Here is a 14,328-nt window from a genome sequence, read left to right as displayed (position 1 = left end):
AGCAAGTGGGCGTCCCTTTGGAGGCAAACACAGGCAACCTGAGACCCCTGCCCTACCCTGTCCTCCCCACTGCTTCCCTCCCCTCACTGCTGCTCACCTGGAAAAAAGCTGCAGCTGTGGCACAAAAAAAAAACCCAAAACCAAAATCAAGAAAAACATCCAAAAAAAAAAAGACAAGTGTAAAGTGCTTTGTGGAATAGCCCTAATATTTAGGCTTTTCTCCCAAATTCATTTCATTTGTTATTCTCCTGGGAGTGTTTCCTTCCTCCTGCATTGAAACCAGCAGCAAGACCTGGATGGATGAGAGGCAGGAGGACATGCAGAGATTCTCCCTGGCAGTTCTGGGGACAGCAAGCCAGGCTCCCCAGAGCTGTCCCCTCTCCATCCACCCTGCCCCATGGCTGGAGGGGCAAAGGAGCCCAGGAGCCTGTGGGATGGTCAGGGTGCTGCTGGAACACCTGGTGCCTTGGTGTTTTACACCTCTGTCTCTGGGGAGAGCAGTAGGGGACTGAGGAGAAGCCGTGTCCCTCTGCCAGAGGACAGTGACCTGCCAAGGGACATCCCCCACTCTGAGAGCCAGGCAGGGCCACCCTCACCTCTGCTGGGAGCTGCAGCACCAGGGTTTTACCCTTGAGCTCTTGTTTTGCTGTTGTTCTCTGGAGCAAGACACCTTCTCTTCCCACAAACAAAGCCATAAATCCTGGAGCAAGCAGGCTTCACAGGGAGAAAAAGTGAAGCTGGGATGACAGCGCCAGGGAGTTGTGTGAGGAGGTAAATTACTTGAAATATTGCTGAAAACTTCCATGCCGTAAATATAGTTCTGATCCCAGCTAATCAATCACCACAATTATTCTATAAATAAGGGAAAGGTTGGCTGTGTGGTACGGGACTTTTTTCCACAGGCCTCTGAAGCAAATTTGTTAGCATCTTAAAATAAACCATTTGCTCCAGGTAGTTTGTTTGTTCTCTCCAGGCTGCATCATCCTCTCATTCATTTTTCATCACCTTTGGATTGGTCAATGGGAATCTTTTAGTGCTTTTTTTCCCTGCCTGGCTCTCACAAAGGGAGGCTGCAGGGAGCAGGTTTAAAAACCAGCCAGACAAAACACGTCCAGGTGGGTGTCAGCCCAGAGTTCTCCCCCCCCAGCTCCTCCCAGTGCTCATGCTTAGGAAGCCTCTGTTTAATGTCTTTTCCACAGGGCTATAAACTCACAACAGGCCATTTTTCCCCTTTTATAGATCAGCATTACTAATTTATTGGCAGTTTACTATTTGGAAATGTTCTCATATAAATTAATGGGAAGGTGATATTACACCTGAGTCCCTGGGGGAGGAGAAAGCCAAACAAACACACGGTCCCGGTGCTCAAGGAATGGCAGCATGTTAAATCACCCCTTTGCTCTGCAGAACCTGTTGTTCCAAGGGCAGAGGAGCCCATCCTGAGGAGCCAGCCCAGTTCCAGGGCACACAGGTTGGCATCCTGTGCTCTCCACATAATCTGCTTCCCCCCAGCTCCCAGCACCACCTGATCTTCCTTCCTGACTGTGCTTTCCACAGTGCTTTCCAGGTGGGCAGGCATTCCCAGCCTCTTCACCAGGGATTTAATTACACGCCAGAGGAAGAAGGACCTGGATCAGCCAGCTCCAGTCACTGCTGTGAAACAGCAGCATCCAGTGCAATTGTGTCAGTGAAATGGGATAAAACCAGCTAAACCCAGACAAATCAGTACTGGGGAGGGGATGGGGAGCCACCATACGTGAGAAGGGGAGGAGGAGGGGTTTTTATTAAAGGCTGATCCTCCATTTCATGCACTTTAGGAGCAAAAATTGAACTTTTCTGCCCCAATAATACATCTCCTGCTTGATAGAAGGTTTCCCAGTCCCAGGTGCATCCCACTGCAAGCTTAGAGCTGGAGAAGAGCTGAGTTCTGTGGCTCTGGGGTGTCCTGCAGTGTCCCACACAGAGGGCAGGACGCAAAGCCACTCAGCTGGAGGGGAACACTGTGTTCATTGACACGCTCCTTTTATTTTATCAAACCATTGCTATTTATGAGGGAAGCTTATTGAGTTAAATCACTTCTCCTGCAGTAATATAAAAATGCTGTGGCTCGGGAATGCTGACAGGCAGGAGAGCCAGGCTCACTTTTCTTGCTGAGCAGACGAGGAACAGGAATGATTATTTTGTATCGCTTTACGAAAGAGACCTTCTTGTAATATACCTGCTGTGCATTGATAAATAGCACCAGCAGATAATAAGGGCCTTGGGCAAGGAGCAAGGAAGAAAAAAGGCTTTCCAGCATGTGAACACAAATGCTTTAAATGTGAACTAAATTGGCCCGATCATTCCTCAGATTTGCAGAATTAAACCGTGCCCAATTGTCAACATCAGTGAGATTGATGAGACAAATACAGCCAAAGCAAAGGGAATCTGTAACAGCCCTGCCAGAGAGGCTCGCAGGGTTTGAGAGCCACACACTGTTCATGAAACCCAGCACTATAATTTCATCCCCCTCCGAGCCACCTCCCAGCAATGGGGAGCTGAGAAAGTTCATCAAACAGGAATGCAGGATGAGGACACTGCTGCAGGAGTTGGAGATAAGCCAAGCTTAGTGTCAGACCTCTGCTCTTACAAAAACCTCTTTGCATTTTGCAGGGCTCAGCCTGTGAGTGCTGTGCACCCCATCGAGGTGAAACCCCAAAATTCAGCACAGATAAAGGTCCTAGGAAGCAGAATAGGTTTCTTTATTTCACCCTCTGTAGCACACCAGGATGGGATTAGCTTTCCTTCCCTGTGAGGAGCCTGTGAGGGCTCCTCTCCTCCACAGGGCAAGGAGACCTTTGCTTCAGCTTCACTTCTCTGGTTGTTAATGTCTCCCAGCTGACAGCCACCGTGAAGGAGAGAAACCTCACTTCAGCTTGCAGCAGCTCAGTACAAAACCTGGGGAAACCATGGCAATGCTGAGGCCAGTGTCACCCTTCTCATGCTGCCAAGGATTTCTCAGCAGAGGTAACAAAGGCAGGTACCTCTCCTGCTGGTGAAAGCGCTGTTCCCAGGCTCCTGCAAGTGCTATTGCTTAGGCATCTGCTTTTGACCCCAGCCAGTGCTCCTGGTCTCTCCCTCCCCTGTCTCACCCTCCTGGGCTCTCCAGACTCTGCTTGGCCCCCCTGGGCTCTCAGCTCCCTGCCTGACAACCCTGGCTCTGCAGCCCCCGTGCCAGAGATGAATCCAGCACTGCCTGTGCCTCCATCAAACCAAAAGGTAGCTGAGGACAGCGCTCAGGGTGGGCAGCTGGATTCCTGCTGCCTGTGCTGAAGGTGATTAAGATGCTCACTCATCTGTCCTCAGGGTCCTGCTTCAGTCAGGGCTTTGCAGCCTGGCCAGGGAAGCCAGTGAGTGACAGATGATTGATTTGAGCTCATTCCTATCAGCCCTCACTCTATCAGCCCTCAGTCCTATCATCCATGCTGGAAGAGTGGCAGAGCCAGAGCAGTTTCATCAACACAGTCCTGGACCTGTGTTCAGGACTCTTGTACCTGGAGATATCTCACATGAGGAGTGTGTCCTGCACCTGCATTCAGGACTCTTGTACCTGGAGATATCTCACACGAGGAGTGTGTCCTGGACCTGTGTTCAGGATTCTTGTGTCTGGAGATATCTCACATGAGGAGTGTGTCCTGGACCTGTGTTCAGGACTCTTGTACCTGGAGATATCTCACATGAGGAGTGTGTCCTGGACCTGTGTTCAGGACTCTTGTACCTGGAGATATCTCACATGAGGAGTGTGTCCCCATGCCACCCCACACACAGGCATGCTGAGCATTGTGGTGTCCCACACTACCCTCAGCTCGACCAGGAGCTCATGAATTTCTTAAGCCAGAGCTGGAAAGAAGAGGTGTAGGAGAACCTCAGGGCTGCTCCTGAATACCAAGAAGAAGAGGAAGCACTGAGCTCCCTGCTCAGCTGCAAGGACAAAGCATTTCCCAGCTCCATCCCCATCCAGTCCACAGTGTCCTGTGGGTGGCTGCTAAGGGACCTCCAGGCACTTTAGGGTGGGGACCAGAACCTGGGCAAGCTGTGGGGCTGTCAGGGATGGGGATTTGGGGGCTTTGGCTCACTCTGGGGGTGGAGGAGGGCTATGGAGAGGGCAGGCATGTTCCCGGCTTCATTTAGCTCCAAGGCTTTAGCACAGTTCTGCTGCTGGGCTGCTAAGTCAGGGCTTCACGCTTTCTAATTTTTTCTTTTGTCTTGCATACACACACGAGACAGATTTTGCTTCCACAAGGGATATTTATAGGACATATGTTGGAGCTTGAAGAAGCTGATTAGCCATGTTTAGCTTGAAAAAGGAAGAAACTGCATGAGAGCAGCCTGGCCAGACAAATACTACAGAAGATGTGAGCTTTGGGGAGCAGCTCTGTGAGAGACTGAGATGTGCAAGGTTATGGACTCAAACAATGCACCATTTCCAAAGCATCAGGTGCCAGGTTTGCAGCCCACAGCCAAAGGGAAGAAGGGAAGGTTTTGGGGGTGTGGTAGCTAAAATTCTGATTTGTGATGTTTTCAGGGTCCCCCATCATGGGGAGGAAAGATGAATTTGACTCCATGTTCTTAGAAGGTTAATATATTATTTTATGATATATTAAAGAATACTATACTAAAACTATGCTAAAGAATAGAGAAAGGATGCAGACAGAAGGCTTAGCAAGATATTAATTAACAACTCTGACTCTTTCTTCAGAGTCCTACACAGCCTGACTGTGACTGAGCATTAAGTTAAAACAATTCACCTGTTGGATAAACAATCTCCAAACCACATTCCAAAGCAGCAAAACACAGGAGAAGCAAATGAGATCATATTGTTTTCCTTTTTCTCTCCAAGGTTTCTCAGCTTCCCAGGAGAAGAAATCCTGGCAAAGGGGATTTTTCCAGAAAATCTGACAGTGACACTGATTTGCATCAGAGCAGCCCAGGTTCAGAGGGGATGAGCACCCACCTCTGGACAGTGACCACACCAAACCAATTTTGTTTGGCAACAAGCTGGGTTTGAAGCCAGATAAAGGAAAAGGCTGTTAAGAAGCAGATACTGTGAGGTGGGATAATGATTTTTTATCAGGGCAGTGTCCTCCCTCGCACAACCAGCTCAGGTGTAGAACTCTGCCTCCCTGGGGAAGGAATCAGGACATTCACACACAGGCCTGAGGGGTTTCATCCCTGCTGAGGGGGGCTTGAGAAGCAGCTGTCATGTCTTAAAAAGGGAACTAAATCATCAAAGACCCCTAAGGTCCCTGCAGAATTATTCCTGGGGCCTTCCACTGGAGGACCCACAGTGTTGCAACACTCACTGTAAAACTTCCATCGGGGAGGTACATGGGCATTCCCACCTGAACCTAAGCCTATACTAACACACTGAACTCTGGGATTTTTTAGGCTTTCCCCACCCCCAACAGATCAAGACTGAGACGATCACTTGGAACAACAGACACCTAAATTGCAACAATTCAGTCTTGTCTCTGGATCCCCAGGTGCTGAGATCTTCCTCTTATCAACTTTTATTCCTTCCTTCTCTCTCTTTCATTTCCTTATGTATTTTCTTAAGTGATAACTTTATACTTTTATATTGCTATATTTTTATTAATAACAACCAAAACAGCTTCATATCCCCTTTCCATTGCAACCAGATTGTTTTAAAATAAACCTCTCATACATATATACACATCAAAACACTGGTCATTTAGTGTCATGTCACTGACTTGCCCCAAAGGGCCTGTTAACAAGAACCTCAGCTCATTTTCAGCTCCCTCCCTCCCTCACTGGGAGTGTCTGAGACCACTGGGCTCCTGGAGCTGGGGATGTGAGGCAGGCTCTGCCTCCCCTCCTTGGGGAAGGACTGCAGGGACAGAGGCAGCACACCTCCCTGGAAAAGTGAGCTGTGGCTGCAAAGCTGGCTGACCCCTCCAGGCAGGTAGTCCCCACAGCTGGGAGGCTCTGGGGGGTTGGATGACTCTTCTGGGCTTGCAGAATGGACCCACAAAATCCCATCCAGCTTTTCACCACCTCAGCCCTCCCCTCCCGCTCTCCTGCCTCGTGATTCTCTTTCTGTGGGTCCAGCCTGCCAGGCTGGAGCTGTGCCTTGCTAGAAAATCTTGTTTAGACCATTAGAGGAGTCTGGGGCTGTGGGGGATGCTTTCTGAAGGGAATGCAAGTCTCAAGAGAGTTGCTCAGTGTATAAAATCCCCGGGGTGCTTTCCAGAATCCTATTCCCTGTCAGCACTGGTCTGAAAAACGAAAGGACGACACTACAAGGAGGCAGAAATTGCATTATACTCCTCTGTGCTTCACAAGCTCCAAGTAACACTTCTGCTTCTCCCGTATGAAAAGGAAAATGGGTAATGACAACCTACTTCTACTGAAGAGACAATTTTCACTCCTTCTTGGCAAGTGTAGCTGGGACAGTTTCTTTCTCTCCACTCAGAGGCAAATTAACAGATTTTGCCTCAGAACACGGTGGGTGAAGTGCAGCTGGCAGCATTTCCCTGCTGTGGTTCACAGCACCCTTGGGGTGCCCAGCTCACAGTGGGTGAACACACAGGGGCTGTAATGGACAATCTGGGAAATGCAGACCCCACTGAAGGGGAAAAACCTTCTTTTCTCCCCAAACACAGGCTTGCATGAGCCTCTGTGCACCACAGCCCAGCAGCCAGCCCCAGCCAGCGCCTGCAGCTTTGCACCAGCATCAGGAACTTTACTCTCTCGGCGCGATGACTCTGAGAAGAACAAGTTAGACAAATGAATTCGCTAATGACTTCCTTCCCTCCTCCTTAAATGGGGGGATAATTCACGGTTCCTGCTCCCGCAGCGGGGCTGCTCCATCGCCTGCCCGCGGCAGGCTGAGAAGATGAGTGAGACAAAGGGGGCCAAGATTGCCGGGTGGCACCGCCCGCCTTTTCAACCACCACAAAAACGCTGTGCTGGCTGCTTTAGGGAGGCACGGAGTGAGTGCTGCGCGTGTGGCTGGGCCGGTGACAGGCAGGGCTCTCCAGAGGGCAGCAAGGATGCACACACTCTGCCCAGGTATCTCCTTCCCCGAGAGGTTTCTGCTCCAAGCATCCCAATCTAGCCCTGAACCCAAACAATTGCCTGCATAGAAAAGCTTTGCCTGCACACCTGCTTTGGTACTGTCAAAAACCTCAGCTCTCCTTTGATCTCTTTTGTTTCTGGAAGCTTCTGGCTGGTGACGATGCAATGCGGAATTGAGGCCAGAAGCTTGAGAAGAGGTTCAGGGCCAGAGGAAGGCTGATGATGAGGGCATGGGGCCTTTCCATGCTTGCAGTCACTTGCCTGATCAAGGTGTATAGACTATGACAGATATTTATAGAAAAAAATTCAGAACCTCAACCCTGGCACTGCCAGGCCCCAGATCCTCAGCATGGTCCTCCCTGCAATTGCCCCTTAGCTCCACACACTTGGCACAAATGGGGAAATAATATTTTTTTAAGTGAGGCTCAGTTAAGAGGATTTGTTTGAGATACAAGATAGCTCCCATTAACGTTTGCTTGTTTGGGTTTATTTAAGCCTTAATTGAGTGTCTTTTACTTAACTGCGTTCCAGTATCTCTCTCAGCCTCTTAAGAAACAATCACATGCTCTTTCCTTCTTCTCTCTGAAGATTTTTCATGTTAGTGAGCTGGGTTTAAAGGCTGATAAAGTCCACGGGCTTGCAATAAAACTGAGCTTTCTTTCAAGTCCCTGCACACACAGCCCCAGGAACGTGTGCCCAGGTGAACTCTGGGTTTTGTTACCTCTCCGTGCAAAAGCTGCCTTAATCAGCAGCTGTGAGCATTGTGATTATGGGATTTTTTTGTCATGAACACCCTGGGGCTTGAGGCTCCTTCCCTCCCAGAGGCAGATTTGACAGAGCCACAGCCAGTTTGTAACTGGCCTTGCTCCAGGAGGTGAGGAGGGGACAGTGGCACCACCGAGGGTGGGATCCACTGGTGGCTGTGAAGGAACCAAGCCCTAATCACCCCAACAGACAAGGATCGTGCTTTGTGAAAACCAAGCACAGCCTGGCCATTATTTAGGTACTTTTGTAGCCTTGGTTCTGTTTGGGCTGGGATGGGAGATGTATTTTCCCCGGGCAGCTGCCACCTCCCAGCATAAGCTGGTCCACAGTTCAGCCCCTGACATTTCATCCTTCCCACAGGAGGTTCCTTCTGACCTGGTGCCCAGCTCCAAGGAAGGAATGTGGGGGTTTGAATGCTGAACTACAGCAGCTCTAGCAGCAGCTGGAGCCTATCCAGTGGGAGCACACATGAGCAGCAGGGGCTGGCAAGGTGTCCAAGGGACAGTGCTGACCTTCCATCCAGCTGCTCTGCTCGCAGGAAGATTTTCTCTCTGAGGAGTAAGTTTCTCTGGAGGCAAAAAAGAAACCCAGTGAGTCAGAAAGGCAGCAGAGATTCATTTTTACACAAGCCCTGCTTTCTGCTGTGACTGCTCAGAGCCGAGCAAGCCATGGTCACTGGGGTGCCCCTTCCTTGCAGGTGGTGTGTCCCTGTGAAGGGACACCCTGGCAGTGCTGGCTCTGTGCACCACAGTTCTGCTCCCCTCTCATAGCCACGAGCAGCTTTGAAGAATCCATCCCCAAATGCATACAAAAACTTATTTTATTGCAGCAGCTGAACAGAAAAGCAGCTCTGCTTTTGAGAGACACACTTTTCTTACAGTACAGCAGGAATAATGTGGCTCCTTACTGGCAGCACCCCCGGAAAGAGAGAAAACGCATCAAGCTCTGATGAAACACCTCCCAAAATAACCAGCGCCTCTCCCCGCACGCTCCCCTTTGTGCTCGGCTGTCTTTGGGCGAGCACGGAGCACGAAAGGCACTTCCAACCGAAGGGAATTCAGTGGTGGCTGCGTACCTCTCGGTGCGGGGGCCCGAGGTGGCGGTGGCGGATCCGCACTCCCGCTGGCCCGATATTGTACCTGCGGGCCAGCTGTGCAGATCGGGATGGAAACTCTCCCAGGGTTGGCTCGGGAGCGGGATGCCCGCTCCGGGAGCAGGATGCCCGCTCTGCCGGCTGGTGGAGCCCGCTGCAGAAACAGCCGGGCCCGCTCCACCGGGCAGCGGGCCGGGGCTCCCCGGGGCTGCAGAACTGCGGGGGACCCCTCACCCTGCCCGCAAAGCACGGACTGAACCCGCATCTCCCTGCTGCCCGCGGGGCGGGGACGGGCTGTACGGGACACCGGGGCTCCGCGCGGCGACACCGCGGTCCCGGGGTGCGGAACCGCTGGGCCAGTGCCCACCGGCGGAGCGGGGGCTCCGCTCCCCGGGGCCGCCGGCGAGCGGCTGCGAGCGGGGTCCGGGGAAAGAAGCTCTCCAGCGGGGGAAACGGCTGCCGGAGCCGGCGTCCCGGGGAGGGACGGGCCGATTCCCGGCGGGGTCCCGGCACTGCCCGGCGATCCCCAAAGGAGACAGAGTCGTAAGCGGGTCTGAGTGCGGGTGCCGAGCCGGGTCCACCCCCGCTCGGCCGCGGCGCGGAGGGGCCGCGCTCCGCCCCCGCCTCCGCCCCGCGCAACTTCCCCGCGCCGCGGCCCCCCGCCCCCGCCCCGCGGGTGCGCGCAGAGACGCGCGCGCGCCCAGCCCCGCCGCGCCGAGCCGAGCCGAGCCGAGCCGAGCCCCGGTGAACCGCACCGCACCGCGCCGCGCCGAGCCGAGCCGCACCGAGACGCGCATGGGGCGCGCAGCCTCCGCGGGCGCGCAGCTGCCCCGCCGGCGCTGAGGGGCCGGAGCACCGGAGCACAGACCCCCGTCCTCGCCGCCGCCGCCGGGCATGCCCGCCCCGCCGGCCGCCGCCTGCCCCGCCGCTGAGCGCCGCCGCGGGCGCGGGGCGGCGCGCCCGGATGGAGCGCTGAGGCGCTGAGCCCCGCCGGGCCGGGCCGGGCCGGGCCGAGACGTGACGATGTGGATGCGACGGCTCCCGGGAAGCAGGTAGGACCGGGGAGCGATGGCCCCGCGGGCCAGCGCTTAGGGCATCCCGCCGCCGGGCGCGCTCGGGGAGCGGCGGAGTTAAACCATGAACTTGGAGTGGGGAGTGCGGAGAGGGCTGGGGAGCGGAGCGAGGTGCGGGATGGAGAGCGGTGTGTGAAGCGGAGCGAGAAGCGCACGGTGCAGCAGGCAGCAGCCGGCGCCCGGGGAGGCGGCCGGTCCGCGCTCCGCGCGGTGCCGGGCTCCCCCCACCCGGTTCCCCCGCCCCGCTCGCCCGCCCTGCCCAGGAGACGGATCCGCGGTCAGCGTCCCCTCGCCGGCTGCTCGCTGCCCTCTGGCCGCTCCGGCGGGGGCCGCACGGGGGAAGGGGCTGGGGGGATGTCCGTGGTGCGGGCAGATGGATGGATTGACGGATGGATGGATGGCTGGATAGACGGATAGATGGATGGATGTGTTTGGGAGATTAATCGAGAATTGCAAAGCAGAGGAGACGGAGGCAAAGTGTTACGTAACACATTTTCATTACCGCTGCGAAGTCATCTGAGCCGAAATCTTGTTATTTCCATGGTGCTGTGGCTGGAAAGCCCTGGCCCCGGCCCCTGTCTATGTGCGGCCACGGAGCCCCAGTAGTACCTGGGTTTTGGTGCTTTGAGCCCATCTCAGTGGCATCGAGTGAAAGCAGCAGCGGGTTAAACAAGTGAGACCCTAAGGAAAAGTGAAATCCACGATCTGTGTTGTTCTCCCCAGCCCGGTGTTTTATTTTGAAAGCCCTGGGTTTGAGCGGTTGTGTTGGGCAGGGGTCAAACCCCAAACCTCCCTCCACCGAGCGGGTCGGTGGATCCGGCACATCACCTGCTGCTGGGGAGAGGGGTCCCAAGGCGAGCAGTCCCGAGCGGCCACCCCACTCCCGCAGCTCGCAGCGGGCCCTGTGGCTGCTCTCTGGGGAGCAGGACTGCGTGGGCAGGGGAGCTGCGGGGTGAGCGGATGGTGGGTGTAGCCCCCACCCCTCGCAGCACCTTGGGGAGCCCATCAGCCCGCGCCGCCCCCCGCGCCCCTGCGCTCTGGCAGAACGTGGCTGCAGCTTGGGGGCACGGAGGGAGGCAGGCAGGGCCCCCCGAACGCACGGACAGCGAGTGGTGATGCGAGAAGCCTTTGTCTGCCACCCGTGGGAATCGCTGGAGGCTTTGTCCCTCTGTCCGGGCTGTGGATGGAGTCCTGGAGGGTGAAACCTGAACTGAGGTTTTGTCTGTGCTGAGCAGCTGGGGGAGGCCCTTGGCCTCTCTCTTACACTCCCGTGCCGCACCGCATATTCCAGAGGCACGTGGCGAGCTGGCTGCCAATGCCCCCCTTCTTTGTCCCGTGCCTCTGGCTGGTGCACCCCGACAGCCCGGGCACACGAGCACCTTCACGCTGCCGCTGGAGATGTCTGTCTGTCCGTCCGTCAGCCGAGGATGCGCCGCTGAATGTGGGAAGGACAGAGTCTGTGGTGATGTAGTGACCTCAGGAATTCCTCCCGGCGAAAGCACCCGAGGGTTTTCTCAGGGTGCCACGCGTTTGGATTTATTTCGTGTCAGGTGAAAGCCCAGTGGAGCTGGAGGGCCGTTTCCCGAGGCTGGCGCGGCAGAAAGCTGTAATCCTGGGAACAGAGGACGCCCTCTGCTTTGTTATTTCTGAGGAGAGTTTAGCAATGGAAACAGGAGCCCTCTGCTTGCTTCCCTCCTCGATTCATTCGCCTTGCGAATTTCTGGGCTGTGCATCCTGGATCCCCAGCACCAGGCTGTCCTTTCTGCCACCTCATCAGCTTCCAGTCCCTCCGTGTTTTATTTTTAATAAGAGATAACTTTACTGCTAACCTTGCCTGCTGCTCTCCCTTCTCTCTTACTCTAATTGCTTCTGGCTTTATTTCTGACATTTCCCATGTCATTTCTCCTCATTTTCTCGAAGACTACTAGAAAAATAGCTTCAGGAGAAACAGTGGAGCTTTGCAGCGCCCGTTTCACCCCGCACAGCCTGTGCCTGGAGCGGCTGCCTGCGGCGGGGAGATGGTACCGTGCTGCTCCTTTCAAGTCGGATCCCTTTCGCCCGGGGCGGTGACAGCGACTGACCTCGCGGTGAGCTGCTCTCCTCTGCCGGGGAGGGCAGGACCTGTGCAACTGCATTCTCAGAATTATTCGGTGAAGGGGAGCTGCCGCTCCCCGGTTCCGAGCGGGGCTGAGCGAGCAGCGCTGCCCTGAAAGCCCCTGCAAGGTCCCAGCCATGCTCCAGCCCCACTCTGCTCTTGGCAGGTGTGGGTGTTGCGGGGCAAAATCTGTTCTTTTGGGGAGGTGGCAGTGGCTCTGTCACTCCCTGAGTGTGCACAGACATACGTGTGCGTGCACACGCCTGCGTCAGTGCCTGCGCCCGCCTGCGAGGGCACGGCAGCTTTCTGCAGCGTGCCAGGCTTCCAGCACTGCCGAGGACTTCCCCTCCATCGCTATGAATATAATGTTTTAAACAATATGCCACGGTTTTTACAGCGTTGAGCTCTGGAGTGATTTGCAGTAGGAGTAAAACCACCGTTTGCAATTTCTCGGCGATTGTATAAAGCAACTCATTAAAAGCATACATCCCTGCACATTGGCTCCGTGGAAACTTTATGGGCCTTGTAGTTACTGCCAAAGCAAACATTTTCCATGAATTTCACTCATCAGGTTCACACTGTCAAATGTAGATTCAGCCGCTCGTCAAAGATGCAAGCCTTGCAGTCTGGGAAGTAATGAGAGCAGTAAGCAGTGGGAGTTAATGGCCTCCACTGAGGAGTCCTTACTCATCCTGCATCCACACAGGGGCTGAGCTTGCTGCTCCCGGGTGGATTGATTGCCACAGAAATTCATCTGGTGTCACTGGCCATGATACTTAACAGGCACAATAATGCTTGAATAAACTGCACTTTTATGCAGTGGTTTGTACCTCTGTGCTGACAGCAATTTCCCAGATGAGGCGAGAGGAGAGGCGCAGGGCTCTGGCAGCCGCTCCCCAGGGCGTGAATAATTGTTCTAATAACACCAGAGCCACCGCCTTGTCGTTGTGGTGTCTCCAGTGGGGTGGCAGGTGGGAGTTGTCGTGGTGCTGCTGCTTGCCCAGGGTGTTTGGGGGCTGCCCCGTGTGGCAGCTGCTGTGCCAGCCTTCAGCAGGCGGGACACGGGACGGGCAAGCTGCCGGCCCAGCTGCTCTGGGGCCGGAGCACCACGGCTTGGCTCTGCTGTACATAATGGTCATCTGCTGGAAAGAGGGAGTTGTTAGTGTTCCTTCAGAGCCCAAACTGAAACAGGAAAGGGCAGCCAGGCAGAGGACACAGATATCCAACCGCGTTCCCACTTCCCTCACCCAATCTGATCCTCAGGCTGTCCCAGCATGCCTTATTTACCTCAGTGTCTGTAGATATGGATGGATACAGGCTCCCAAGGGCAGCTCCATAGGGTGTGAATAAGCAACAGAACTTCCAGCAGGTCTGAGGTTTATTATGAAAATGTATGCATGCCTAAGCTTTTAAATATAGCTAATGGGAGAAGGACTGGGAGGAAAGATTACCAAGATTACTGGAACCTCAGTGTGCTGAGCAGGAGGAGCAGGAGCTGCTCTGCTCGGGGTTGTGGTGTCTGTTGTTCTCCTGGAGGGCTGGGGGTGACAAAGTGGGCAACAGCAGCTCAAGCCCAACAGAGTTTGGGTTTGATAGCAACAGTCTTCCAGCAGGATAATTCCTGGAAGCTGAGTGTGTTGGGTGGATCAGTGGATGGTGTGACATTGTTGGTGCTTTCACCCCCTCCTTTAAAACTAAGAGGTTTTACTTCTGTTCTTCCTTCTATCTTTCCTCCCTTCCATCTTTCTTCCCCCCCACATTGGGTGGTGCTGCTGGGAGGGGGGTCCTGGCCCAGGCCAGCATCCCAGCAATCACTGTGGGTTATGTGGGGCTGTTCCCAAATCTGCTGCTTGGCCCTTCCTTGCCTTGGCTCATTGTTTTCATCAGAGTGATTTTTTCACTAAAAGAATGTTAAACTCTGGACCTGAAGTGAGTCCTTAAAAATGGAATTTGAGTCGATATGAATATTTCCTGTGGCTCTACTTTACTGGGACTTGCACCTACAGACTTTGATAGCTTATATAATTTCCTGTGATGGAGATGTACTTCATCTAATTTCACTTGGAAATGCATTGATTAAATCAGAACTGCTGAGAGATTTCAACTGAGTCTCAGTGGCCTGAACTTAACCGTGGGAGGTTTACCTGCCTTCATCCTTCAACATTAATTTGGTTTTATGAGGATTCCTTGTGAAATGAGGTTTTGTCTGCTGCTGAATCTCTTCT

The 14,328-nt window shown here is 54.2% G+C and overlaps 1 protein-coding gene across 1 annotated transcript in view; it reads left to right on the top strand.

Annotated features, from left to right (window-relative positions):
* The first annotated feature begins 9,863 nt into the window (after positions 1–9,863).
* AJAP1 (adherens junctions associated protein 1) overlaps positions 9,864–14,328 on the top strand; it is a 38,526-nt gene continuing 34,061 nt past the window's right edge. The window contains exon 1 of the mRNA XM_059866515.1: positions 9,864–9,987. Coding sequence (XP_059722498.1) covers positions 9,959–9,987 — 29 coding nt within the window. The 5' untranslated portion in view covers positions 9,864–9,958. The remainder of the gene's footprint in view (positions 9,988–14,328) is intronic.

The sequence above is a fragment of the Haemorhous mexicanus genome, chromosome 23 (assembly GCF_027477595.1).
Source record: "Haemorhous mexicanus isolate bHaeMex1 chromosome 23, bHaeMex1.pri, whole genome shotgun sequence".
NCBI classification, from domain to species: domain Eukaryota; kingdom Metazoa; phylum Chordata; class Aves; order Passeriformes; family Fringillidae; genus Haemorhous; species Haemorhous mexicanus.
Note: the sequence above shows the minus strand (reverse complement) of the source record. Positions and strands in the feature narration are given on the sequence as shown.